This window comes from Alligator mississippiensis, chromosome 7, assembly GCF_030867095.1.
Source record: "Alligator mississippiensis isolate rAllMis1 chromosome 7, rAllMis1, whole genome shotgun sequence".
NCBI lineage: Eukaryota > Metazoa > Chordata > Crocodylia > Alligatoridae > Alligator > Alligator mississippiensis.
In genome coordinates, this window is record NC_081830.1 from 514,010 (window position 1) to 540,952 (window position 26,943).

General features: G+C 62.4%; 4 protein-coding genes across 6 annotated transcripts in view; 3 read left to right on the plus strand and 1 right to left on the minus strand.

Moving 5' to 3' along the window:
* The window catches only part of LOC102575749 (zinc finger protein 850), a 30,380-nt gene extending 24,416 nt beyond the window's left edge, over positions 1-5,964 (plus strand). The window contains exons 3-6 of the mRNA XM_059731297.1: positions 1,947-2,193; positions 2,762-2,858; positions 3,211-3,315; positions 3,662-5,964. Coding sequence (XP_059587280.1) covers positions 1,947-2,193; positions 2,762-2,858; positions 3,211-3,315; positions 3,662-4,383 — 1,171 coding nt within the window. The 3' untranslated portion in view covers positions 4,384-5,964. The remainder of the gene's footprint in view (positions 1-1,946; positions 2,194-2,761; positions 2,859-3,210; positions 3,316-3,661) is intronic.
* Positions 5,965-6,049: 85 nt separating this feature from the next.
* Positions 6,050-9,349, plus strand: LOC102575521 (cardiotrophin-2). Of its 2 annotated transcripts, XR_002093144.2 has the most exons (3): positions 6,050-6,660; positions 7,326-8,065; positions 8,220-9,349. XR_002093144.2 is itself a non-coding variant. In XM_014603527.3 (2 exons), the coding sequence occupies exons 1-2, from the start codon at positions 6,340-6,342 to the stop codon at positions 7,785-7,787; spliced, it is 783 nt and encodes a 260-aa protein (XP_014459013.3). In that variant the 5' UTR covers positions 6,050-6,339; the 3' UTR covers positions 7,788-9,349. The 2 variants fall into 2 exon arrangements, 1 of the variants encoding a protein (XP_014459013.3); XM_014603527.3 differs by having other exon boundaries at positions 7,326-9,349.
* Positions 9,350-11,871: 2,522 nt separating this feature from the next.
* On the minus strand, positions 11,872-18,671 carry ZNF646 (zinc finger protein 646). Its single transcript, XM_019497127.2, has 2 exons — positions 17,982-18,671; positions 11,872-17,846 (listed from the first exon to the last, which is right to left on the minus strand). Exon 2 carries the CDS (start codon positions 17,808-17,810, stop codon positions 13,254-13,256), a length of 4,557 nt encoding a protein of 1,518 aa, XP_019352672.2. The 5' UTR covers positions 17,811-17,846; positions 17,982-18,671; the 3' UTR covers positions 11,872-13,253.
* A 142-nt stretch (positions 18,672-18,813) lies between these two features.
* On the plus strand, positions 18,814-24,494 carry ZNF668 (zinc finger protein 668). Of its 2 annotated transcripts, none has more exons than XM_019497356.2 (3): positions 18,814-18,989; positions 20,665-21,675; positions 22,337-24,494. In XM_019497356.2, the coding sequence occupies exons 2-3, from the start codon at positions 20,677-20,679 to the stop codon at positions 23,726-23,728; spliced, it is 2,391 nt and encodes a 796-aa protein (XP_019352901.2). In that variant the 5' UTR covers positions 18,814-18,989; positions 20,665-20,676; the 3' UTR covers positions 23,729-24,494. The 2 variants fall into 2 exon arrangements, with proteins under 2 accessions (XP_019352901.2, XP_019352795.2); XM_019497250.2 differs by lacking the exon at positions 18,814-18,989 and adding an exon at positions 19,441-20,426.
* Positions 24,495-26,943: the final 2,449 nt, after the last annotated feature.

Below are 26,943 nucleotides of genomic sequence, written 5' to 3' on the forward strand. Positions count from 1 at the left end.
AGAGAATAATAAAACCAGTACAAATTACAGCAATAATAATTTACAAGATCAATATGGCAATCATGATCATAGCAATAATTGTAATTAATATGATCTAGTTAGATAATAAAATAGTAATAATAATAGCAAAAAATATTTAGATAATAATAATATAGCAACAATAGCCATAATAATAGATTATAAGCTCAATTTAGATAATAATAGCAATAATTGTAATTAATAAGATCTATTTAGATAATAAAATAACAATCATAGGAATCATAATAATTTAGATGCTCCATTTAGATAATAATAATAATAACAGCAATAATTGTTATTAATTGTAGTTAGACAATAAAATAGCAGTAATAGCAAGTATAATAATCCATAGGCTCAATTTAGACAATTAAAGCAATAATTATAATTGATAAGATTATGTTGCTAATAATAAAATAGCAATGATAATAATTTAGAAGCTCTATTTAGATACAACTACTAATAATAACAATAATTAGAATTAAGGTCTATTTAGACAATGATAAAAACAGTAAGAACAATTTCAATGATAATGATTTATTGTATTTATTACAATAGATTGCATTGTATGCTAATAATATAGTAATATATGATACATTATTATTAATAGGTGTATTAAATAACAGATTAATAAATACATTATAGATTATTATCAATAAACTGTATTTACTAGGAAGTAAATACATTAATATAATATAATATCATATCATATAATATAATATCACAATTGCAGCAATAATAAGGTCCAGTTAGGTAATGATGATAATGGTAACGCCCCGGCCCCCATTTCAAAGCCACGTTTTAAAGCAACAGCCGCATCGCTGCATACACTTTTGCAATGGGTGTACACTGGCGGGCACAGGCCAAACACGTGCACGTCATACATGATTCACGTTTCATGTGACACATGCTATTTGGTTGAATTGTACTGCGCGTTAGCTGTTCTGCGCATTGTCATGTTAGCGCGTGTGCCTGTGTTCAGCCTTGCACGGACAGTGTGCCGGTGTGCGCGCTCCATGTGACGTCGTTCGGACGACCTGCTATAACGCTCCCTCCTTGCCAAGGGGTGTGGACTTCAACCCATTGGCACACAAAGGTGCAAAGCCTCCTCCCTATTTCAGCCCCGCCCCCCTTGCAAACCCCTCCCACCCTGTAGTGCACTCGCACTGCGCCATAAAGGTACTGCCTGCCGGAGGGGCTGCCGGTGCAAGGACGCCCCTCGAGCGGCCTGTGTCCACACCCAGTTGCATTCGCCTTCCTATTTCAGTCCCCTCTCTTTGCAAAACCCTCCTAGCCTTTCGTGCTTTGCGCCGCGCCATAAAGGCACTGCCTGCCAGTGGGGCCGGAGTGCAATTTCACCCCCTTCCAGCCGCTTTCCACGCCCAGTTCCACTCTCCGTCCTATTTCAGCCCCCCCCAGCCCCCCCAGTGCACGTGACCCGTGCCATAAACGTACCTACCACGGCGCTGGGCACCGTGTCACTCCCCCACCAGCCTCTCTCCACGCCTCGGTCCACCCCACTTCCCATGCAGACCCCCTGCCCCTGACAGCGCCCCCTGCAAAGGTCCCCCCGTTAGCGCCCTGGCACCACGCTATAAATGTACTGTCTGCCGGGTGCAACTTCACCCCCACCAGCTTCACTTAGGTCCACTGTCCTCCCCATTTCAGACCCCCCCCCTTGGAGACCCGCCTTTGCAACCCCCCCGCCTGCAGTGCCCTTGCGTGGCGCCATACGTGTACTGTCTGCCAGGTGCCCTCTCGCCCCACGCTGGGGCTGGTCTCCTTCTTACCCCCGCCCCTTGCAGCCCCCCCCAGTGCCCTTGCCTCGCGCCATAAGTGCACCGGCGGCCTGCTCCCCTCCCAGTTCAGACCCCCTTTTAGAGCCTGCACGGGGGCGGGCAGGCAGGGGTTAACACCACCGAGTCCCCCAGTCCTCCCGGCGGGCAGAGCGGCGGCGCGAGACGGAAGTGGGGGGGCTGGGGGGCACACAAAAGGCACTTCCTGTCGCACGGCGCCGGCTGCCTCGCGGCGGGGCCGGGCGGGAGGGGGGCGGGGCGGGGCGGGGGGGGCAGCCCGGCCCGGGGCCCCCCAGCAGCCCCCGGCCCCCCCCCGCCGGGCGGGGGGGGGGCAGGAGGAGCCGGGGGGGAGGGGGCAGCAAGCCACGGCGCAGCCCCGGGGGTGAGTGCGGGGGTCGGGCATGGGGGCAACGAGGGGGTGCACTGCAGTGCAGTGGGCGGGGCAGTGCAGGGCAATGGGGGGGCAAGGAGATGACGTGGGGGTGCAGTGACAGCGGGGGCGGGGGGGTTGCGTGCGTGGAGGAGGGGATGGCAAGGTGTGGGCATGGGGGGGGTCTGGGGGGGGTGCAGTGGGGAGGAGGCTCCAGCCACCGCCATTGTTCCCCCCCCAGCCTGGTTAGTGCTGGACTTGGCCCCCATTGCCCCGTCCCTCTGTTTGCACGCGCACGCATACACGGGACCCAGGGACACGTATGTACGCACACACGCACACGAAACTCGGGCATGTGACACGCGCACGCAGAGAACTGAGGCACCCAGGACACGCGCACACATGCACAACCCCGGCGTCCGGGACGCGCGCGTGCAGCCCCTGCCCCAGAATCCAGGCGTCCGGGACACGCGTCTGCGCCCGCATGCGCACACACACGCACACCCCGCGTAGGCATCCCCGCGCCCCGCCGAGCGCGGTGGTGGTGGCGGCGCGGTGGTGACCCGCGTCCCCGGCGCAGGCGGCAGCCATGGAGGAGTGGGGGCTGCTGGACGCGCGGCAGCGGGCGCTCTGCCACCACGTCATCCAGGAGAACTACGGCGACGCCATCGCCCTCGGTGAGCCCGCTACCCACAATGCCCTGGGGCAGGCCCCTCCATTCCCTTCCCACAACCCCCTGGGGCAGCCGCTTCCCGTTCATTCCCCTGCGCAGGGCGCTGTGGCATGCCCCCCGGCCTTCCCCTACACTGACCCAAGGCAACCTTCTGCTCCTTTTCCCACCATCCCCTGGAGTGGCCCCCGTCCACCTGTCCACCATGCCGCGGGGCAGCCCCCTTCCCACCCTGCCTGGGGGGTGCCCCCAGAAGTCACCCCCGTGGCCACTTCCTGTCCCAGCCCCCTGGCGGGCGGGGCGCTGGGGCTGCCGGGACACGGGGGTCCTCTGGTGGTGACGGTGGGTCTCGCGGGCAGGCTTCTCGGTGCCCGAGCCGGCCGGTATCTCCCAGCTGGAGCGCGGGGACGCGGCCTGCGGCCTGGACCTGCCCCATGGCGACCGCCCCCCTGGGCCCCGCGCTGGTGAGTGCGGGGGAGGGGGGGGTGGAAGGGGGATGGACGAGGAGACGGACGGATGCACAGGCGGACGGAGAGGTCTCCAGATGGATTGCGGGATGGAGGGATATGTGGAGAAGATGGAGGAGGGTGGGCTGGAGCGGACGAGAAGCAACAGGGAGGACGGGAGTGGGGGCGGATGGAGGGATGGACGCGCTCCTCCGCCCAGCCACCCATCCCTCCATCCCTGGACCCATTCCTCCATCTCCTTGTCCACCCCTCCACCCAGGGAAGGAGGGAGGAGCGGGCAGACGCATGAAGCCGGGTGCCCAGAAGACCCCAGAATCACCCCTGCCCCTTCCCCCCCTTCCAGGCGACACCGACACTGCCCCTCCCCCAGCCAGCCCGGCCTCGCCCCCCTCCTCCCCCCCGCCCCCCTCCTGGCCTGACCCCCGCTCCCCCCCTCCATGCCGCCGGCGCGGCCGTGGCCGGGGTCGTGGCCGGGGCCGTGCCCGCTGCCCCCGCCCAGTGCCCGCCGTGCCCCGCACCTCCCCACGCCACTTCGACTGCAGCGACTGCGGGAAGCGCTTCACCCTCAGCTCTCACCTCATCCGGCACCAGCGCGTCCACACCGGGGAGCGCCCCTTCCAATGCCGCCAGTGTGGGAAGGGCTTCTCCCAGCGCTCCGACCTGGGCCGCCACCTCCGGGTGCACACGGGCGAGCGCCTCTACCGCTGCACCCAGTGCCCCAAGGCCTTCGCCGAGAGCTCCCACCTGCTGCGGCACCGCGTGGTGCACTCGGGCGAGCGCCCCTTCCAGTGCCGGGTCTGCGGCAAGAGCTACGGCGACAGCTCCTACCTGGCCGTACACCAGCGCGCCCACACTGGCGCCCGCCCTTACCGCTGCCTGCGCTGTGGCAAGGCCTTCGGCCGCAGCTCCACCCTCGTCCGCCACCAGCGCGTCCATGCCGCCGAGGCCGAGGCCCCCGCACCGCCCCCCGCTGCTGCCGCTGGTGATGAGGAGGAGGAAGAGGAGGAGGAGGAGCTGGCCAGCCGGCACCTGCGCATCGTGGGCTGGCAGTGGGGGGTGGAGTGACGGGGGGCGGGAGGGGGCCACGGGTTGGTTGGAAAAGGGGTGGAGAGGGTGGGAGGGGGCCCTGGTTGGCTGGGTGGCGTGGCGGCGGCAGCGGGCTGGGGGGGGGTGGGCATGGATGGGCTGGTTGCCATGGTGTTTGGTAGGGAACGGAGGGTTGGGTTGGTCGTCATGGTGATTGGTAAGGGACAGTTGGGTTAGTTGCCATGGTGTCAGGTTGGTAGAAAAGGGATGGTTGGTTTGGTTGCCATGGCAGCAGGTTGGCAGGGATGGGACGGTTGGGTTGGTTGCCATGGTGACTGGAAGGGAATGGATGGTTGAGTTGATTGCCACAGGGGTTGGCTGTCAAAGAGGGGTGGATGGGTTGGTTGCCATGGCAGCAGGTTGGTAGGGATAGATAGGTTGGTTGCCATGGCAGTGATGGTTCCATTGGCTGTTGTGTTTCAGTGGTTGGGCGCCACAATGAGTTATGGTGATTGACCAAGATGGATGGATGGATGGGCTGGTTGCCATGGCGATTGGTTGCCAAGGACAGAATGGTTGGGTTGAGTGCCCAATGATGGTTGCTAGGGAACGGATGGGCCAGTTGGTTGCCATGGCAGTTGGTTGCTAGGGAAAGGCCAGATGGGATGGATCATGTGGCGGTTGATAGGGGAGGGGTAGGCGGGTTGGTTGCTATAACACCTGGTTACTAGGGAAGGGATGGCCCTGTGGGTTGTCAGGGTACCTGGTTGTCATGGCAGTTTGGTTGCTAGGGAGACAACTGGTGCTGGCAGGTGGTTCCTACGGAAGGGCTTGGCAGGTGGTGTGCTGCAGCGATTGGTTGCCAGGGGAAGGGGGGGGGGTCCAGTTATCATCACCATGGCAGCCAGTTGGTTAGGGCAGCTGGTGACAGGGTTGCCATGGTGGTTTGGTTGCTAGGGGAGGGGATTGACAACTGAAAGGGAGAAGGGCGGGGGGTCACTCACCTGCCTGTCTATTGGTCACCTTGGGCAGGTGGGGCTTGATTAGAGGCCTAGTTCCCACGGCGACTGGTCTCCAGGCTCCCACCTGATTGGATGACAGGTCACTCAAGGGAGGGGTGTGTGCTGACAGGGTTGGTGGTCACTAGGCAACCAATGGATGGTCAACAGGCCTTATGGGTGTGGGGGCAGGGGGGGCAGGCTGGTTACTGGTCAGGGGTGGGGGGGGTTAACAGGTTGCTAGGCAACGAAGACTGGCAGTGGGTGGCAGGGGTGTCACTGAGGTACAGCTGCTTTGGCTATTGGTTGCCAGGGTCAAGAGGTTACCGGGCTGTCTCCAGGCAACCCATGGAGCCTATGGGCTGGGGGTAAGGCGAGTGGGGAGGGAGCACCACTGACTCCTCCGTTGCCTTAGCAATGGGCCCATGCCAAGCTTCCTGGCCTAGTTCCACTGCAGGGGGCGGAGCCAGGCCAGGCCCCGCCCCCACTCACGGGAATTAACCCTGACCCTTCTTGGGAGTGGGGGGAGCCGCCCCCCAGACCCTTCCAGCGTGTTTATTATTATTATTATTATTATTAATTATTGTTAATTAATTATTAATTAATAAAAGAAAAAACCTGACCGAACTCTTCAAGGGGGGAGGGGGTGGCAGGGCCGCGGAGCCCCCGCCCAGGGCTTGGGGAGGGAACCCGGGGGTCCCTGCTCCCCTCCCCCAGAGAACCCAGGTGCCCGGCCCTGCCCCAGGGAGCGCAGGCGTGCGGGTAACCCGATCGGGCGCGGACGTGCGGGGCTCCCCGTCGCGGCCCCGGCACACAATGGTGCCCCTCCCCCCTCAAGGAAGTGCCCCCGCTCCCAGGCTGGAGGCGGAGGGGGGGTCGGGCCCCCGGGTCCCAATAAAGCTGAGCCAGGCCCGGCCCTTGCCCCAGAGTGGCTCAGAGGGGGCAGGGGGAGGCTGGGGGGGAGGGGGGCAGGATTGGGCCCCCACTAAGACCAGGCATGATCCCAGCAGGGGGTAAGTGGGGGCCCGCGTGCCTGGGGCCCCTAGGGGGTGACCCAGACCCTTGGGCTCCCTGGAGGGGTGGTTGGGAACATCCTAGGGTGGGGGTGTCCTGGATGCCTGGGTTTTTGAGGGAGGGGATGGGGGCCTGGATGCCCGGTCCCCCCCACCCACCGCGACTCCCCCATGCAGCCGGGACTCTCCTGCTCTGCCTGGTGCTGGCCCAAGCAGCTGCGGATCCCACTGCCAACACCATTGCCCAGGCCTACAGCCTGGCCCGGCTGCTGCAGGCCGACGCCACCGACTTGCTCCAGGCCTATGTGAGTCCCCAGACCCTCCCCTGGGGCACCCAGCTCTGGGGTGGAATGGCTGCATAAAACAGCATGGGCAGGCCTAAGATGCGCCCAGCTCTGGGGTGGAACAGCTGAGACCTGGCCATATATTACACCCTGCAAAGAGGGCTGAGATGCAGCCAGCTGGGGCGGGGGCGGAAGGGGTACATAAAACAGCAGGGGGGGGCGGGGTGTGCCCAGCTCTGGGGTGGAACAGCTGAGGCCCAGCCACACACAACGCCCTGCAAAGAGGGCTGAGATGCAGCCAGCTCGGGGCGCGGAACAGTGACAAAAAGCGGCACGGGGAGGGCAGGTGGAAGAGCTGCGGCGTGGCCCCTACAACACTGCAACCCTCCTCCCCTCGCCCCTTACCTCCACTGGGGAAGCTCCTTCCTCCCCTCTCCCAGACCAGACTGGGGGCCTTTGCCCCAGGGCCAGCTGGGCTTATATAGCCCTAGGCCTCGCCCCCTTCCTAGCCCCACCCCCTCTGCCTTAAAGCCACAGTGCCCAGTTTTTAAAGTCTTATCCTCCCTCTGTTTCTAGCCCCAAAAGGGGTGGAGCCAAAGCTTGGGGGCGGGGTTATAGGGGGAGGGGAGATTAGGGAGGGTCTGCAGGGGAGACCTACTGAAGCCTGCTCTTTCCCTGCCCCCCAGCTGAGCGCCCAGGGGCCCCCCTTCAGTGCCCCTGGCTTTGCAGCGCCGGCGCTGGGCTGGGCTGGGGTCCCTGGCGCTGCCCTGCCCTTTCCTGCCTGGCGGGGCCTGGGGGACGGGGAGCGTCTCCGTGGCAACCAGGTGGCTTACGCGGCCTACGAAGCCTTCTTGGCAGTAGTGGCGGACGACCAGGCCCAGCTGCACCCGGGGAGGCCCCAGCTCCTGGCTCACCTGGCCCGGGCCCGGGCCCGGGTGCGGGGCCTGAGAGCTAGCCTTGGCGCCGTCATGGCTGCTCTGGGCGTGGTGCCAGGCACTGGGCCCCCATTGGTTGCCATGGCAACCGCCAACCAGGCCTCAGCCTTTGAGAGGAAGTGCCGAGGCTACGTGGTCTGCCGCGAGTACCGGGCCTGGCTGGGCCGCACCGTCCGGGACCTCACCCTGCTCAGGGCCAAGTACCTGGCCTAAGACGCCTCCATGCCACTTCCTGTGGGCTGGCAAGATGGCCACCCCCACTTCCTGTTGGTGTAGGTGACAGCCAAGCCACTTCCTGTTGGCATGGACAATGGCTGGAGGCACTTCCTGTGGGCCTGCATGATGCCTGACTCTACTTCCTGTTGGCCTAGGCAAGAGCCAAGACACTACCTGTTGGCCTGGACTTCCTGGTGGCTTACAGTGGCCATCCTACTTCCTGTTGACTGCTCCAATGGCCACGCCACTTCCTGTTGGTCCCTGCCATCACCAAGGTACTTCCTGCTGGCTGGGCAGACTTGCACCTCACTTCCTGTTCACCCTGCCAATGGCCAGCACTCTTCCAGTTGCCCTTTGGCCGTGCCCCAAGGTCCCTGCGGGCAGGGTTGAGCACTTCCTGTCCCAAAGGCCTCTCTGCCCATTTCACAGATGGGGAACTCAGGCAAGACCACACCTGAGCGGTCTGGCCTGGCTGGACAAGGTGAATCCTCTCTCTCTTGGGACGGCGGCCACGCAAATGACCTTAGTTAATATGCAAATCTCCTGTGGCAGTGACAGGGCAGGAGAGAGGGAGGAACGAACTGTGCCCGGTTGGTAGCAGCCATTTAAAGAGCAGCTGGATGTCGACTGTCTGGGCGTCTCCACGCAGCCAGCTCTTGGGTGGGGTGGCTGGAGACTGTCTGCATATAACACTGGAGAGAGGGACTGTAATGTGGCCAGCTCTGGGGTGGAACAACTGAGGTACGGCAGCATGTAATGCTGCATAGGGAGACAGGGATGCAGCCAGCTCTGGGGTGGACTTGAGGTATGGCTGCATATAACACTGCATAGGGAGGGTTGGGATGCAGCCAGCTCTGGGGTAGAATTGACTTACACCTGCATGAAACACTGTACAGGGAGACGGAGATGCAGCCACCTCCGGGGTGGAACTGAGCTACAGCTGCATATAACACTGTGTAAGGAGGGCCAAGATGCATGTAGCTCTGTGGTGGGGTGACTAGAGAACAGCTACATATAACACTCCATAGGCAGGCGGGGATGCAGCCAGCTCTGGGGTGGAGCGGCATGGGGGGCGGAGACTAGCCACTTGGCTTCTCCCCCTCACAACCAGAGAAATTGACCAATCAAAGCCCCCTGGGGCTGTCTTCGAGACCACGAATCAGCACGAGTCATTGTCACCCTCCTTTAAATAATTAATATATGCAGGTGTCCACCACCCGTGTCTGGTCACCCCCCGTCATCCGTCCACCTACTACCCACCATCCCTCTCACTTACCTACCCGGCACCTCTGGGGTGGGACCACTAGATGGCAGGTGCATATAACACTGCAGGGGGGAGCTGAGATGCAGCCAGCTCAGGGGTGGAAGGAGGAATGGCTGCACATAACACTGCCTACAGACACCCCAGATGCAGCCAGCTCTGGGGTGGGGAAGGGCTGCACGTAACACTGTGGGGAGAGTTAGGATGCAGCCAGCTCTGGGGTGGAGACGCTGGGGAACAGCGGCACGGGGATGCCTGGAAACCAATCAATTAAAGCCCCTTGGGGCCGTTTTCAAGATCCCACCGTGTTCAGACCACGAATCGTCACGCGTGATCGTTGCCCTCATTTACATCATTAACATATCCAGGTGTCCACCAGCCACGTGCCCAGTCACCCCCTCCTCACCCGTCTGCCACTACCCACCAGCCCCTTCCCCGCCCACCCCCCAACTCCTCAGCCAGCCACTCATCCGCTGGTCCACTTACCTGCCACCCCTCCGGCCTCCCACTCACCTACCACCATCTCCTCCTGCGTCCCCTCTCCACGCTCCCCAGCCACCCACCTCCTACCTGTCCACCCCTCCATCTCCGCTGTGTCTATCCACTTCCCCACCACCCATCCACCCACCTCCCTTTCCATCCACATCTCCTGCCGCCCCTTCACTCGTCTCGCCCACCCACCCACCCTCCATCGCCTCCTGCCCCCGCCCGTTCCTTGGTCCCCGTCTCCACCCACCCGCTCATCCCTGCCCTTGTGCCCCGCTCCCACAAACTGCCCAGGGGCGTCTTGGGGATCTCCCGACTCCCCCAGTTCTGCCCTGAGTGCCAGGCAATTAACCCCCCCCCAACACCCCCCTGACGTGCTGGGCCCAACCCCCCAGGAGATGAGGGCCCTGACCCCCCCTTCCCCCCTGGAAACCCCAGGCATCCGGGCCACCCCCCAACTCCGCGGCGTCCGGGGTGAACGCACCCCCTCGAAACCCGAGTGACCCCTCCGGGGAACAAGGACCCACCCCCCCCTCCGGGAGGGGGTAAAACCCCGATTTCACACCATTTCCGGACCATGGAAAAACCAAGACATTTCCCTGTCTACTTTTGGGGTGAAAACCAGAGTTTTTCAAGCCACATCAAACCCTAGACATTTTTCTACCTTTTTGGGGGTTGAAAAAGGCAGATTTTTAAACCGTTTTAACCCCTCCAGGAAACCGAGACTTGTTCCGCTTTTTTGGGTGGAAAAAAAAAGCAGATTTTTAAACCATGTTGCCAGGTTCTTTGTTTTGGGTTGAAAAACCCACCTTTTCTCTTTTTCCGTTAAAAAATGTTGCATTTTCAAACCCATTTTAAACCCCCAGGGAACCGAGACCTTTTCCTGCTGTTTTTTTGTGTAAAAAAATTACAGGTTTTTAATCCTTTTTGAACCTTTGGAGTAGAATAAGAAATTTGTCACTTTTGGGGCTGAAAAAGCAGCATTTTAAAAACCATTTCAAGCCTCAGGGGAATCTGGACATTTTTTCTGCTTTTTGGGGGGTTAAAAAAGCCCAGCATTTTTACACTAGTAGAAACTTGGGAAAACTAAGACATCTGTCTGCCTTTTGGGGGTTAAAAAGCAGGTTCTTCCCGGGTTTATGTTAGGTTAAAAATCTGCTTTTTTAACCCCCCCAAAAAGCAGAAAATGTCTCAAGTTTTCTCAGGTTTAACTAGTTTAAAACTAAGATTTTTTTTCTGCCTTTTGGGGTTAAAAAAAGCAGATTTTTAAAGCATTTCAAACCTCCAGAAAACAGACATTTATTCTGCCTTTTTGGGTTAAAAAGAAAAGCATTTTTCAATCAATTTAAACTGGGGAAAATAGGAGACTTTTTCCCAGCCTTTTTGGGGGTTAACCCCCCCCAAAATGTGGGGTTACCTCACATTTTGCTGGCTTCTGGGGGGTGAAAAAGCAACATTTTGAAACTTCTGAAATTCCCAAATAATGGATTTTTTGCCTCCCTCCACTTTGAAAAAAGTGGCTTTTTTTAAACCCCGAAGCAGCCGTATTCCTGCCTTTTGCGGAGTGAAAAAAAATCAGTGTTTTGAAACCACTGCAGGTCACAATACAGATTTTTTCCAGCCCCCCCGACCCCAACACGCATTGAAAAAGCGGCATTTTTAAAACCACGTAAAACTGGAAACAGCCACTTTTATGCTTTTGGGGGGGGGGGGGTGAAAGAGCAGTGTTTTATAATCATTTTGAACCTCAGAAAAAAAGATTTGCCTTTTCCCCTCATTTTAAAAACCCAGCATTTTAAAAACCATTTTGCACTGGAAACAGCTCTTTTTCTGCCCTTTTTAGGGGTGAAAACCAGCAATTTTAAAAGTCATCTTAAACCTTAGAAAAACCAAAGAAACATTTTCCCCAGCTTATTTGGGGCTAAAAAAGCAGATTTTTCAACCGTTGTGAACTGGAAACGGCTGGTTTTCTGCCGGGGGGGGGGGGGGGGGGGGGCAAAGCCCAGTGTTTTTAAAACCATCTGAAACCTCACAGAAACCAAGACATTTTTGCAGCTTTTGGGTTAAAAAAACCCAGATTTTTAAACTGTTTTGAACTGCCAGGAAACTGAGACTTTCCCCCTGCTTTTTGGGTGAAAAAAAGCAGATTTTTAAGCCATTTTACGCAAGACATTTTGCTGGGGGGGGGGTTGGGTTGAAAAAGCAACTTTTTAAAACTGTCTTGAGGAACAAGCTGCCTTTTTCCACCTTTTCTTCAGGTTAAAAAAGCAGATTATTTTTTTAACCAGAAAATCCAAAAATGGGAGGCCGCTGATGGAAAAGCCAAGGAAGTGCTCCGGAAAGGAACCGGTGTTTAATGGAAAAGCCAAAAAAAAAAAAAAACCCGACAGATTTTATTGTTTTTGTTTTAAAAAGTCACCGCTTTTTGATTGGCTTCATCGGACCTCGTCGCAGCCCCTTCCCAGCACAAGCCCCTGGTTTGCCCATCCAAATCCCGGGTTTTCCAGCAAAATCCCCATTTATTTAGCAAACTCCCCTGGTCTTCCAATCCAAATCTCACTTTTTCCCATCAAGATCTCAATTTTTTCTCCATCAAAACCTCCCTGGTCTCCTCATCCAAATCCCTATTTTCTATGAAGATCCCCCCCATACCCCTGTTCCAGCGTATTGGGGGATAGAAACAAAGCCAGGAGACAGGACCCCCCAACTCCGAACCCCCCCATTTCCAACCACTCGTTTGGGGCTTGCTTCTCTCCCCCCTAATTGGCAGGGGATGGGGGATTTCTCGAATTGGAGGGGGGCCAGGTATCCCCCCAGGCCCACGGGCGTTAAAAACCTTCCTGCTTCCCATCCCAAAACAGACACGTACAATAATTCAGGGAGACACAAGAGAGCTTGGATTTGGATCAAAACCCCCCAATGGGAATAATTAATTTTATGCCCCCTTCCCCCCCACCTCCCCCCGAATAATTAATCCGCTACAAAAGGTGAAGCCGAATAAAACGGCACTGACATCTCTCGCGCTGGCCAATCAGGGAAAGAAACAACCCAACGTTGGCTGGGTTGAGGTTGACCAACGTTGACTGCATGCTCTTCCAGTAGAGTCCATAACTCTGCGAGGTCGGGGGGGCTCGTTAAGACGTTCGTTAGCGGGACCTGAGGAAATCGAAGTCCCCCCTTGAGGAAACCAGGTGGGGTAGGTTGGAAATGGGTGAAGACCCTCCCCCCCGCCCATCCCCCCTTGTGACACAAAATGGCTGCCGGAGGGCATCAGCTCCCGCTGTCAGCAGCGTGCGTCTTGGAGTGGGCAGCCAGGCGCCCAGCAGTCCGGAAGGCTGCGCCGCACCGCGGGCACCGGTGCCGCTTCTGGTCCGTGTGGGTGCGGAGGTGGTAGGTGAGGGAGAGAAGGTTCCGGAACTCCTTGGGGCAGGTCGGGCAGGGGTAGCGCCCCGTGGTGTGCACTTTCTTGTGGTGCAGGAGGCTGCCGGCGTGGCGGTAGGTCCTCTCGCAGCGGTCGCACTGGTAGGGCCTGCGGTCGGGGCCTGGCCCGTTGTGGGACGAGGAGGAGGAGGACGACGACGAGGAGGCGGCAGCGGCGGCTTCGGCCTCAGCCTGGTGGCGCCACAGGTGCTGGACCAAGTCCCGGGAGGCCCGGTAGGCCTTGCCGCACTGCGAGCACTCGAACCGCTTCTTGGTGTGGACCCGCCCGTGGTTCTTCAGGGACGCCCGCGTGGGGAAGCACTTGGGGCAGACGGGGCACTGGAAGGCACCGGGGACAGGTGTTGGGGCCTCAAGATGGCCTCCGGGGGAGTTTCCAAGATGGGTGCCGCTGATCGGGTTGTCTGGAGGTGTTCCAAGATGGCCAATGCCACCCATATGACTCTCTGAGGACCTGAAGGGAGTTCCAAGAGGGCCGCCATCAACGTGGTTACCTGGAGACTGGCCACTCCAGGCGCTGGAAGGAGTCCCAAGATGGCCACCCATTTGGCCGGCTGAGGAGCCACTGACATGGTGGCCAGAGGGAGTCCCAAAAAGCCCACCGCCAACACAGTCCTCTGAAGACCCCCCCACATGGTTTGCTGAGGGGCTTGCAAGATAGTTGCCACCCACATGATTGTCCGAAGGCCTTCCGATGTGGTTGCCAAGATGGCCGCCACCAATGCAGTCCTCGCTGTTGCCCGGGGGACTTCTGAGGTGGCCGCTGCTGTCCCTGGGTCGCCTACAGGCTGTCCAAAATGGCCGCCACCCTCGTCCAAGGCCACATGGTTGCCCGGAGGGCTTCCGAGATGGTCACCCCCAACAAGGCCATCCAAAGAGCCCCCAAGATGGCCGCTGCCTGCCCGTGGCCTACGCCGGGCATGGGCCGGCGGGTGCCGCCGCCCCTTGAAGGCCCGGCTGTGGACCCTCTCGTGGTTCTTGAGGGCCAGGAGGTTGGCATAGGTGCGCGGGCAGGCCCCACAGGCATAGTGCCCTGTGGCGTGGCTCCGGCGGTGGTTGAGCAGGCTGCCGGCATGCCGGTAGGTCCGCCCGCACTCCTCGCACCCGTAGGGTCGTGCCTCAGGGTCCGGGGGGAGGCGCCGGGGGCCCCCGGGTGCCCGTCGGGTGGGCGTCGGCTTGCGGTGCCCACGCTGGTGGCTGAGAAGCTGCTTGCGGAGGCGGAAGGCCTTGGGGCAGTGCTGGCACCGGTGGCGCCGGGCCTCGAAGTGGATGCGATGGTGGTTCTTGAGCGCCATGAGGTTGTAGAAGGCCTTGTGGCAAACGCCGCACCGGAACAGGCCCGTCTTGTGCGTCTGCCGGTGGTTGATGAGGCTGCCGGCGTGGCGGTAGCTGCGCCCGCACAGCTCACAGCGGAAGGGCCGCTCTGCCCCACCCTCTTCTACCCGGGGGCAACTGGCGGGGGACCCATCCCCCATCTCGCTCTTGACTTCCTCTTGCGGTGGCCAACAGGTGTCACTAGGGGGCCCATCATGTGCCCACTTGGCTTCCTCTTGCAGTGGCCAATGGGTGCCAGTAGGGGGCTCGTCTTGTGTCTCTGGTGGCCTCTTGGCTTCCTCTTGCAGTGGCCAGTGGTGGCCACTCGGAGGCCCATCGCAGGCATCCGGTTTCTTCTCTCCCTCTTGCCGTGGCCAGGAGTTGCCACTAGGATGCCCGTCCAGTGGCCTCTTGGTGTCCTCTTGCGGTGGCCGATGGTCACTACCAGGGGGCTGATCAGGTGCCTCTAGTTTTGTCTTGGCTTCATTGTGCCAATTAAGGGGCCCAATGGGTACCTCTGGCGTCCTCCTGTCCTCCCGGGATGGCCGGCGGTGGCCAGCAGATGTCTGCCCGGCCTTGCCGGGCCGGAGGGGCACTGGCGAGGGCTGCCCTGCCTTGCAGCGGGGGTGGTTGCGGAGATGGTTGCGGTAGGCTGAGAGGTTGGGGTAGTGGCGGGTGCAGACACTGCAGGGGAAGTGGCCCACCTGGTGGGTCTTGCGGTGGTTCACCAGGCTGCCACCGTGCCGGTAGGTCTTCCCGCACTGCCCACAGGAATAAGGTCGCGGCTCCACGCCCGGCGGCACCGGCGGCAGGGCCCGCGATGTGTCAGCAAGGGCCGCCTCCTTCTCCTCACGGTGCCCGGCGCTATGCTCCTCCAGGCTGCCCATGTCGTCGAATGTCTGCCCGCAGTAGCCACAGATGTGCGAGAGCAGCGGCGACTCGTCCTCCCCACGCCCGTCCGGCTCTGGGTAGGCAGGTGAAGCCGGCGCTGGCGCCTCGTGGGCCAGGCCGTGGTGGGTGCGGAGGTCGTCCTCGCCGGGGAATATGAGGCCACAGAGGCTGCACAGGTAGGGCCGTTCGGTTGCTGGCCGTGCTCGTCCGTGGGCGCCAAAGTGGCACCGCAGTGCTGGCAGGTCCGGGAACTCCTTGGGGCACAAAGAGCATTGGTAGATGCCCGGTGCCAGGGGCGGGCGCTCGGTTGGGGAGGAAGCCCCACCCCCTTCATCGTCATCCTCGACATCCTCCTCCTTGGGGCACGGCCACCCGTTTACTGCATTGCTATAATGGGCATCGGATACGTTTCCTGACGTGATGTCATCAATGGAGACATCCCCCAGCGCAACCCGGTCAACCGAGACGTCGCCCAACGGGATGCCGCCCTGTGTGACCTCACTGGGGGTGCCTCCTGGTGCGACCTCAGTGGCAGACACGTCTTCCCCCAGTGGTACCTCATCGACAGGGACGTCTCCCGGCGTGACCTCATCAGCAGAGATGTTGTCCCCCAGCGTAACCTCGTCCACCGAGACGTTGCCCGGCGCAACCTCGTCGGCAGACACATCCTCCAAGGTGACCTCATCGACAGAGACGTCGCCTGGCGCGGCCTCGTCGGTGGAGACATCCTCCAAGGTGACCTCCGAGATGTCGCCCGGCGTGGCCTCGTTGCCAGAGACATCCTGCACGGTGACCTCATTGACCGTACCATCTGTCCCTGGTGCCGCCCGGCGGCTCCTCCGCTGGTGCCCCCGCAGGTGGCTCTTGAGGGCAGCCATGTTAGCCAAGGCCTTGGCACAGAGTGGGCAGGCGAAGTCACCTGTCTGGTGGCACCGGCGATGGTTGACGAGGCTGGCCGCATGGCGGTAGCGCCGCCCGCACACTTCGCACGCGAAGGCCCGCCCCTCCGGCCCGCCGTGGCTCCGTGCATGGCTCCGCAGCTCCCCCAGGCTCCCGAATATGTCCCCACAGGCCCCGCAGATGTGGGGCTGTGCGGCACTGGTGCCAGGCGGGCACCGCCGGGTCTTCTCTTCCTGCTCCTCCTCACCCTCGCCATGACGGCGCCCATGCACACGGACGTGCGTGCGCAGCGCCATGAGGTTGGAGTACTCCTTGGGGCACAGCGAGCAGCGGTATACGCCCGTGCGGTGGGTGTGGCGGTGGTTCACCAGGCTGCCACGGTGCCGGTAGGTGCGCCCGCACTCCCCGCACCGATAGGGCCGTGGTGAGGTCGCCACAGGGTCACTGTCTGCCTCGCTGCCCGCCTCGCCCTTCAAGTGGACGCGGAGGTGGTTCTTGAGGGCTGCCATGTTGTAGAGGCGCTTGGCACACACGCCGCAGGCATAGATGCCCGTCTGGTGGCTCTGGCGGTGGTTCACTAGGCTGCCGGCATGCCGGTACGTGCGCCCACAGTCGCCGCAGCAGTAGGGCCGTGCCTCAGTTTCCCCTGCCACTTCCGGATGTTTCTCGGCTTTGACGCATTCATCTGAGGGTGGGCAGCGCGAGGGCAATGAGGCGGCTCGCTGCGGCCTCTCCCGGGGGGGCTCAATAGCCAATGGGAAGCTGTGGGGGCGGTGCCCAGCATGGAGGCGGGCATGGTTCTTGACAGCCATGAGGTTGGCAAACTCCTTGAAGCAGACGGCACAGGGGTACACACCCAGCGTGTGGCTCTGGCGGTGATTGGTCAGGCTGCCGGCGTGCTTGTAGGCCTTGCCGCACTGGTCGCAGCGGTAGCGGCGCTCCACTGGCTCTGCCCCCGCCGCCATCTTGGGGGCGGGGCCCAGCTGGGAGAAGTCGGCCGGCACCACCGACTCGGCCAGGTACTGCTCCAGGTTGCTCAGGAGGGTCCCAGCGCCGCCGGGGAGGGGAGGGAAGAATGTGGCGGCAGCAGCAGCGGCAGCCGGGCCCACTTGGTGGCCGTCTTGACCCCCCTGGCAGCCATCTAGGCTTGATGGGAACCCGTCTGGGCTGGGCGGACAGCCATCTTGGTCACGCAAGCCGCCATCATGGATTGGCGGGCAGCCATCTCGGCCTCGCCGGCCGCCATTTTGCAGGCAACCAAAGCCCTCGCGCGTTAGCTGCCCGCCATCCTGGATTTGCTGGCAGCCACCGGGGCCTGGCCGGCAGCCATCCTGGCCTTTCTGGAAAGGGTCTCGGCCCGCACGGCAGCCGTCTTGGGCGGGCTGGCAGCCCGCTTGGTGTGTCTCGTCACCGCCACGCGGGTCCCCCGAGCCCTCGTGCCCGGGGTGGGCGGCGCGGCAGTGGGCGCTCAGCTGGGTGGCGGCGCGGAAGACGCGGCCGCAGTCCGGGCAGGGGTGGCGGCGCCGGCTGGGCCCGTCGGTGTGGAGGCGCAGGTGGTTCTTGAGGGCCATGGGGTTGGAGAACTCCTTGGGGCAGCGGCGGCAGGGGAAGACGCCCAGCTCGTGGGTGCGGCGGTGGTTGGCCAGGCTGCCGGCGTGGCGGTAGGCGCGCGGGCACTGCCGGCACCGGTAGCGCCGCTCGTCCCGGGGGGCGGGGCCCGGCGCCTCCATGGCTCACATCGGGGCGAGGCGCCGGGGGGGCAGGGCCTGCGGGGAGGAGGAGGAGGAAGACGTGAGGAGGGGGGTGCCCAGGTGTGCGGCTCCCAAACCCTGCTCCCCTCCCCCCCCACGGGCCCCAGGCCTCCCGGCTCCCCCCACCCCTGCCTCAGTTTCCCCCTTTACCTCCAGCACGGCGGGCCGGGCCTGGGCGCGTGCGCTCCTGCCGGGGGGGGGGGGGGGCCCAAATGCTGTCCCCCCCCGAACCCGAGGTCCGCGCTGGGGGGGCAGTTAACCCCTTGCTGCCCGGCTCGCGGCCCCCCCGGCCGGCGGTGGGGGTGGGGAGCCCGGGGGTGGGGGGGGGGGCTCTTCCAGCACTTCCCTTTTGTTGCTAGGAAACAGGAAGTGTGCGGTGGCCAAAGGCTTCCCCCCGCCCCGCCGAGGGGGGGCCACTTCCGGCCGGGGGAGGTGCCGCCAGCAAAGCTTTCCCCCTGCCTCCCCAAACAAGCCCCCCCGCTATTCCGGGGGTACTTCCGGTTTAGGGGGAGGTTCATCTATGAAACGCACCCCCCATCCATAGCTACTTCCTGTCAAGGGCGGGGGGGTCTCATGAAATGTCCCCGCTCCAAACTGGCTCCCGAGGGGTCACGTCGGGTCGGGGGGGCGGTGTAATGGTGACGTGCGTTTCCCCACAACACACGCTGGTGCCCCGCGCCTAGTGCGCGCTCCCCAACGCCCTCCCCACTCTGCGCGTGCACCCCCTAATGCCGTCTGCCCCGCACTTCCGGTGTGCGCTGGGAACCACTTCCACCTCCGCGCGGAATGCCGCACTTCCGGTGAGCCCCCGAGCCGGCTTCCCCCCTCCGGGGAAAGCCACACTTCCGTTGTGCGACCGCCCCTTCCTCCGCCCGCAGCGGCTGCCCGCGCCCGTGCGCAGCCCGTACTGCCCGCCCGCTGCGCGCTGCAGGGCCCCGCCCCCCGGCAGCGCCGAGCACCGCCCCCTCGGCTGCGACGCCCCGCCCACTCCCGCTGCGCCGCCGCCCCACCTGCCACACTTCCGGTGTGCACCCTAGGGCCCTCTACCGCTGCATGGGTGCCTCACTTCCTGCCCCCCCACTGCCTGCCCCCCTTGTCTCCGCCTCTCCCCCCACCCCCCCCCACGGGTCCTAGCGCCGGGGAGCGGCTGCGGTGCAGGTAGGAGCCGCTTTGCCCCCCTGTGCCCCCCGCCCTGCGAGCCCCCGCCCGCCCGCCCGTCCGCGCCCCTTGGTCCTAGCGCCAGCCGTCTCGCACAGCCCGCGGGCCCGGCCCGCGCTTTGCACCGACTGATCCCCCCCCCCGCCCCCATATCGGGCCTGGCTCGGGGGGGCCGGCCCTGCATGGCCCCGACCCCCCCCCCCCATGCACCGCCGGGTCCTAGCGCCGGGCCCCGGCCCCCGCCTTTTGTGCGGGGGGGGGGGTGTCCGCGCATCGCCCGGGCCGTGCCCGCGGCCTCAGTCTTCCCGTCTGCGCCCCGCCCCCCACTCACACCTCCTGCCCCCCCCGCGCCCGGCTCCGTCTGCCCATCTGGTGCCCGCCCGCCCGGACACACCGACACGCCCGCCCCGCCCCGCCCCGCCCTGCACACCTGCTGTGTCCTCCCCCCACCCCACCCCACCCCGTGTCCCCCACCCGTGCACACACCTCTGTCCTCCCATCCATCCATCCATCATGCCTGCCTGCCTGCCTGCCTGCCTACCTACCTACGGTCTGCCCATCCAGCCGTCTGCCCCGCATGCCCTCTGTCTGTCTCTCCGTCCACGCGCACACGTTACCCAGCGCTCTGCTCGCCCACCCGCCCATCCCTGCACCCGTCGGGCTGTCCATCCATACGCCCCTGTGTTGCCCATCGAGCTGTTCATCCACCCGTCTCTCTCTCCGTCCACGCGTGCCCCCGCGCACACGCCTGTCCGTCCGTCCATGCACACGTCTGTTACAAATTCCCCCGCAGCAAGGGTTGAAAGGAGCTCAGGGCTCGCATCCAGTCCAACCGCCTGCTTCGCCTCCGTCATCCCAGCCGGGGCTCTGTCTACCCGGGTCTGTCATCTCTCTGTCTATGCCTACTCCATCCGTCTGTCCATCTCCATACATCTCTGCATGGGCATCCATACACACCTCTGTTACCCATCCGTCCGTCTGTCCCCACACACCTCAGTCCATTGCTCCATCCGTGCACACCGCCACCATCCATCTCTCCATGTAGACCTCCTCCCTCCTTCCACTCACCCATGCACCCATCCATCCATCTCCACACCCATCCGTCTGTGTCTGCATCCATCCATCCATCCATCCGCACACATACCCATCTATTCGCCCATCCATCCATCTCCAAAGACATCTCTCCATCCATCCCTCTATCTCTATCCATCCATCCCCACACCACTATTATCCATGCACCCATCCTATGCACCTGACCTATGCATCCCTCTCTGCCTCCATCCCCGTAGCTACCCCCAGCTCCCTCTCTGCCCCACGGCTTCTCCACCGGGCACCAGGGCGCCCCGGGGTCCCCCGAGACCCTTACCAGGGTACCGCAGGCACCACCCCATGATTCCTGAGGTAGAGCAGAGGCGCCGGGTCCCAGCCCAGCCGGAGGTGGGTGCCTTCCTCCCGTGTTCGATGGGGTCGTTCCCCCGTTTCTTCTGTTCCACCCTAGAGCTGGCTGCATCTGGGCAGCTCCAGCCAGGAGCTGTGCCATAAGGCTCGTCCTGCACACCGCAGGCATGTCCCCAGACCAAATCCTGTCTGTCCTTCCATCCAACCAGCCTATCACTCCTGCATCTGCCCACGTCTCCGTCCACCCATGACCTGCCACCTTCTCTCTCCCTGGCAGGGCCCGGCCAGGATGGATGAGGCCGGGGAGGCCAGCGTGGAGGTGAAGCTGGAGGGCGACTCCTCCTCCAATGAGGAAGAGGAGGAGGAGGAGGCGGCGGCAGCCGCAGGGGCCTCCTATGCCCGCTGCGGCCGCCGCTACAAGTGCCTGGCTTGCGGCAAGACCTTCCCCAATGTGCCCCGTGTCCAGCGCCATGCCCGCTCCCACGCTGCCGGCACCGCGCCACCTGCCCACCCCTGCCCCTCCTGCCCCAAGGCTTTCACTGACCGGGTCCAGCTCCGCAAGCACCAAGCCAGCCACTCCTCAGCCCGCCCCTTCCAGTGCGGCCAGTGCGCCAAGGCCTACAAGACGGCACCGGAGCTGCGCAGCCACGGCCGGAGCCACACGGGGGAGAAGCCCTTTGTGTGCCAGGAGTGCGGCAAAGCTTTCATGCAGCCCGTCTGCCTCCGGGTCCACCTGGCCCGCCACGCCGGCGACCTGCCCTTCCGGTGCCCACAGTGCGCCAAGGCCTACGGCACCCTCTCCAAGCTGAAGATCCACCAGCGGGCTCACACTGGGGAGAAGCCGTACGCCTGCGGGGACTGCGGGAAGGCCTTCGCCGACCCCTCGGTCTACCGCAAGCACCGGCGGACCCACGCGGGGCTGCGGCCCTACCAGTGCGGGGCCTGCCAGAAGACTTACGCCGAGCTCAAGGACCTCAAGAACCATGAGCGCAGCCACACGGGCGAGAAGCCGTTCCTTTGCGCCGACTGCGGGAAGGCTTTCTCCCGCTCCTCCTCCCTGGCTTGCCACCAGCGCATCCACGCGGCCCACAAGCCCTACCGCTGCGACGACTGCGGGAAGGGCTTCACCCAGCTCTCCTCCTACCAGAGCCACCAGCGCACCCACTCCGGGGAGAAGCCCTACCTCTGCCCGCAGTGCGGCCGCATGTTCTCCGACCCCTCCAGCTACCGGCGCCACCAGCGGGCGCACCTGGGGGTCAAGCCCTACGGCTGCGACAAGTGCGGCAAGGTTGGTTCTCGGGAGTGGGGAGAAAGGGACTAGGGCTGTCCAAATGACTGTATTTGGTATCACTTCTCATGCCCAGAATCTAATGACGGGGAACACGGTGCCGTGTATGCCTTCTCCAGTGACTGGGGGGGTCCTTTTCAATTCAGAGAAATGAATTACTATGTTTACTTGAATCTAAGACCCTCCCCCTCCCTCCCCGTCATTAGATTCTGGTCACAGCGGGTGCTCGAATTTGTTACCGTTTCCCATGTTGAGAATCTGCTGATTGTGGGGGGGTCATAAATTCTAGTAAATGCGGTACCCGGAATACGGTGCCCGGGTCTGGTCGCCATTCCTCCATGCCCCACCCAACCTCAGCGATGGGTGTCGGGACTTACATGCCCCACACAGCCCCAACAATAGGTGTCAAGGCCTACGTGCCCCACCCAAACCCAACGGCAGGGCCTAGATGCCCCATGCAATCCCAACAATGGGTGTCAGGGCCTAGGTAACCCACCCAAACCCAACAGCAGGGCCTACATGCCCCACCCAACCCCAGCGATGGGTGTTGGGGCCTACATGCCCCACTCAGCCCCAGTGATGGGTGTCCAGGCCATGAGGGACCTAGGCTGGACCCAACCCAGAGCAGCTCTTCACGGTCTTTTGTCCTCCCACCCTTCAGGCCTTCCGACAGCCGGCCGACCTGGCCATGCATCACCGCGTGCACACAGGTGAACGCCCCTACAAGTGTCCCCAGTGCGAGAAGACCTTCGTGGCCTCCTGGGACCTCAAGCGGCACCGGCTGGTCCACTCGGGCCACCGCCCCTTCCAGTGCGGGGAGTGCGGCAAGAGTTTCGCCGAGCGTGCCAGCCTCACCAAGCACCATCGCGTGCACTCTGGTGAACGCCCCTACACCTGCGGGCGCTGCGGGAAGGCCTTTGTGGTGTCCTCCAGCCTCCGCAAACACGAGAGGACCCACGGGGACCGGGCCGGGGAAGACGGGGGTGGCAGGGCTGGCCTAGATGCCCCATTCAATGTCAACCATGGCCGGCAGGGCCTAGATGTCCCATTTGCCACCGGCTACCCCCCGTTGGGCATGGAGGTGCCAGCCAATGCCACCAACCAACGGCTGGGCCTAGAGGCACCAAGCAACATCAATGAGTACCATCTTGGCCTAGGCACCTCGGTCAACGCAGGCTACCACCACAGCCTAGTAGCTCCAACCAGTGACCAACAGCCTGGCCTAGATGATCCAGTTGAGGCCAGCTACCACCATGGCCTAGAGGTGCCGCCACCCAGCAACCAACGCCCGGGCCTAGACAATGCAGTTGACATCAACTACCACCCCCAAGATCTCGAGATGCCTCCTGACAGCCAACGGTCGGGCCTAGACGATGCAGTTGATGCCAACTACCACTCGCAAGACCTACAGGCACCACCCAACAGCCAACAGTCAGGCCTAGATGATACAGTTGATGCCAGCTACCACCCCCAAGACCTAGAGGCTCCAGTCAACAGCCAACACTCGGGCCTAGATAATCCAGTTGCTGCTAGCTACCAGCAAGACCTAGAGGCACCACCCAATGACCAACAGTTGGGCTTAGGTGATCCAGTTCATGCCAACTACCACCACCAAGACCTACAGGCACCATCCAGTGACCAACGGCTGGGCCTAGATGATCCAGTTGACGCCAGCTACCATGAAGACCTAGAGGCACCCCCCGAAGGCCAACGCCCAGGCCTAGAGCCCCCAGCCAAGGCTGCAGGGCACCAGGGCCCACCAGCGTGTGCAGAGTGCGGGGAAGTGTTCAGCTCGGTGGGGGAGCTCCGGCGCCACCAGCAGGGGCACCCGGGGTTACGCCCCTTCCCCTGCCCAGCCTGTGGGAAGGCCTTCTTGGACCGGGCCGGGGTGCGCAAGCACCAGCGCATCCACTCAGGGGTGCGGCCTCACGCCTGCCCCCACTGCGCCAAGGCCTTCCTGGGAGCTTCTGACCTCCGCAAGCACCTGCGCACCCACTCCCCAGGCCCTGGGACCCCGCCCCTTGAAACCCCGCCCCCTGATGGATCGTCATGAGGCCCCACCCACCCCCGGATAGTGCTTGGAGGACTGGAAGTTCTTTCCCTTTGGAGGTCAGGGGGCAGGGTTCCATCTTCCCTAGCTCCACCCCCTCCTCTCCCATTGTGGGTGTGGCCTGGGCGACCCACACTTTATGGGGGTGGGGCTAGGTGCCCACAAGTTCCTCCCACAGCAGCCAGGGGGCGTGTCTAAGTGCCCACATGGCCCATCCTGGTTCTGAAGGGGCGTAGGTAACTGCTGCCTGGCCCCACCCCCTGTGGATAAGGCTCTTAAGCACCTCCGCCCCAAGAGAGAAGGGTATTGGAGACCCTTCCCACAGTTAACCACACCCTCACCCTTAACCATGCCCCTGCAGGGGTGTGGCTTCATGTACATAAGCCCCTCCCACTTGCCCTGTGGGAGGCAGTGCTCTATGGTCCAATCCCCTCCTCCTCAAAGAGGCAGGACTGTTTCTCCCCTATGCCCCGCCCACCCTGGGGGGCATGGCACCCCTCCTGACTGCCTGTGCCACGGGGCAGGGCCACTGGGCCCTGCATGGCCAGGCCCCGCCCCCTCCCAATGGGGGCAGGGCTATGGGAGCCTCACCCTCCTCTGGGACCCCTGGCTGGGGGCTGAGACTGTGTACACGTGTGTGCGTGTGTGTGTGTGTGTGCAGGGCCTGGACGTGCTTGTGGCTGGAGTGGGGGGGACAGGGCGGGGGCGGGGCTGTGGTTCAGGAAGTGAAAACCAACCTGAAGGTGTGAAATAAACAGCTCCACCCACACCCACCGCACGCCTCCTTCCTCCCGCCTGGCACCGCCCCCGGGCCTGCGCAGCCCAGGCCGCCGGGCTGGGTCCTCGGCAGGAGCCTCCGTGACACGGGCATGCGGGGGGCTGCGGGGTGGGAGTGGGGGGCACTACTGTGGGGGGGTGCAGGTTGGAGTGGGGGGCACCACTGTGGGGGTTGTGGGTCGAAGTGGGGGGCAACACTTGGGGGTGGTGCAGGTCAGAGTGGGGGGGCACTGCTGCAGTGGGTGCAGGTCATAGTGGAGGGCACGGGTCATAGTGGGGGGCACCGCTGTGGGGGGCACGGGTCAGATTGGGGGGCACCGCTGTGGGGGGCGTGGGTTATAGTGGGGGGCACCAGCGCTGTCCATCCTCTCCTGCCTCCCTCCCCGTCCAGCCCTGCCCCAGGCCTGCCCCGAGGCCGGGGCATGGGGCAGCCCCAGACAATGGCATTGGCCATCCCATCTTGGCTGCAGCCAATGAGGCGCTCCAGGCCATGCCCTGCTCCCACAGCTGGGTGCTCCTGCACACGGCTCCACCGCCTGGGCTGGCACCAGTGCCTGCGTCTGCCCACGCCCCAGGTCCGACCTGCCCGTGGGCTCCAGGCCCCAGGCCCTGCCTCTCCCTGGGGCCTTTGCGCCCCCCGAGCGGAGCTGTCTGAGCCCCCAGTCCTGGCCCCGGCCCCTTGCCCACGGCTCTCTCCTATTCGTGCCACCTGCCCGTCCGTCCATCCACCCCTTCACCCATCCGTGTGCCCACTCATCCATCCATCCATCCATCCATCCATCCATCCATCCATCCATCCATCCAATGAATGAGTCTGCCCACCCACCGCCACCTCCCGGAGCACCCAGGTGTCTGGGATTGGGGCGCTCTGCTGCTTCCCCCACCCGCAGGACCCAAGCGTCTGGGCCCCCTCCCAGCAGGAAGCAGCGCTCTAACCACAGCCCCCCAGGCTCACCCGCAGGCCGGTGTTGGCGCCTCTGACGTGGCTGTGGTGGGATGGGTCCCGGATGCTTCTTATTGCGACTCCCTCCAGACCCCCCAGTGCAGAGCTGCCGCGGCCGGGAGGTGAGTATGACCCCAAGAGTCCAGGCATGAGGTCAGGTCTACCCCCCCCCCCCCCACATCCTCTCAGCCTGTCTGTCTGTCCCGGCTGCGTGCGGACCCCCCAACTCCAGCCTTTCCCGCAGACCCCCGCACCATCCCACCCTGCCTCCGTCCGGCCATCCAGCCCCCCATCTCCGTCCCTCCTTCCACCCCACTCTTTGCCCTTCCATCTCACTCTCTCCATCCCTCCATCCCTTGACTCGCAGCCATGCGCCCCTTGGTCTCCATCTCTGCATCCATCTCTCTGTCCAGTGCCTCTGCTCTCCTCTGCTCTTGCCCTTTCCACAGGTCCACCCGTCCATCCGTCCATGCACCTTGTTACCACACGTCCATCCCCGAACACCATCACCACCACCCATCCCTTCGTCACCTTTACTCATCCCCCCAGCTCATCCCTGTAGACATCCATCCATCCATCTATCCATCCATCCGTTCCCCTTCATCTATCCATCCCAACGGCCCATCCATCCATCCTTGTATATGCTACCCCTCCATCCATCTTTTCCCAAAGACCTTCCTTCCCCAGACCCCTCCATCTCTGTCTCCATCCCTCCACGCTTTGTCTTTCTAGCCATCCATCCACTGCCACAAACACGCTCCGTCTGCCCATCATCCCCCTGCCCCTCCATCCATCCCTATGCCCCGTCCCTCCATCCTTTCTTTCCTTCTTTCTTTCTCCCCCTCCTGTACACCCGTCCTTGCCTCTCTCTGTCCATCCATCCATCCATCCATCCATCCCCCAAAAATCTGTGCTCCCCTCCCCCGTGTCCCTCCAGACTGCCTCTCTCCAGCTGCCCACCCACACGTTCCCCCTGTCCAGCCGTCCTCACTGTTTCTGCAATCAAGTCTCTCATCCATCCCTCCTCCCACCCACCCACCCATCCCTCCCTCCTTCCATCCCCATAGGCACCCCTCCGTCCCTCTGTCCATCCTTCCCCCACCCATTCCTCCCTCCCGCCATGCATCCCTTCCTCCATCCCTCTCTTCATCCCCATGTGACCATCGCTCAGCCTGTGTCTGCCCAACCCTGGACACCCGCTGTCACCCCCCGGTCACCTCAAACAGGCCACAGATCCACCGTCTGTCCACCCGTCTGTCTATCCGTCCACCCACCCATCCCTAGACCCATCCGCCCCCCATCCATCCCTCCGTCCAGCACCTGCAGTATGGAAGCAATATAAGAAAATGCGTGGGCCCCAGACTGTGGGAGTGGGGGGGGGGGGCACCACTACAGGGGGGCTGCGGGGTAGGAGTGAGGGCACTGCTGTTGGGCTGTGGGTCGGGAGTGGGGGGCACCACTGGGGGGGGCTGCAGGGCAGGAGTGAGGGGCACCGCTG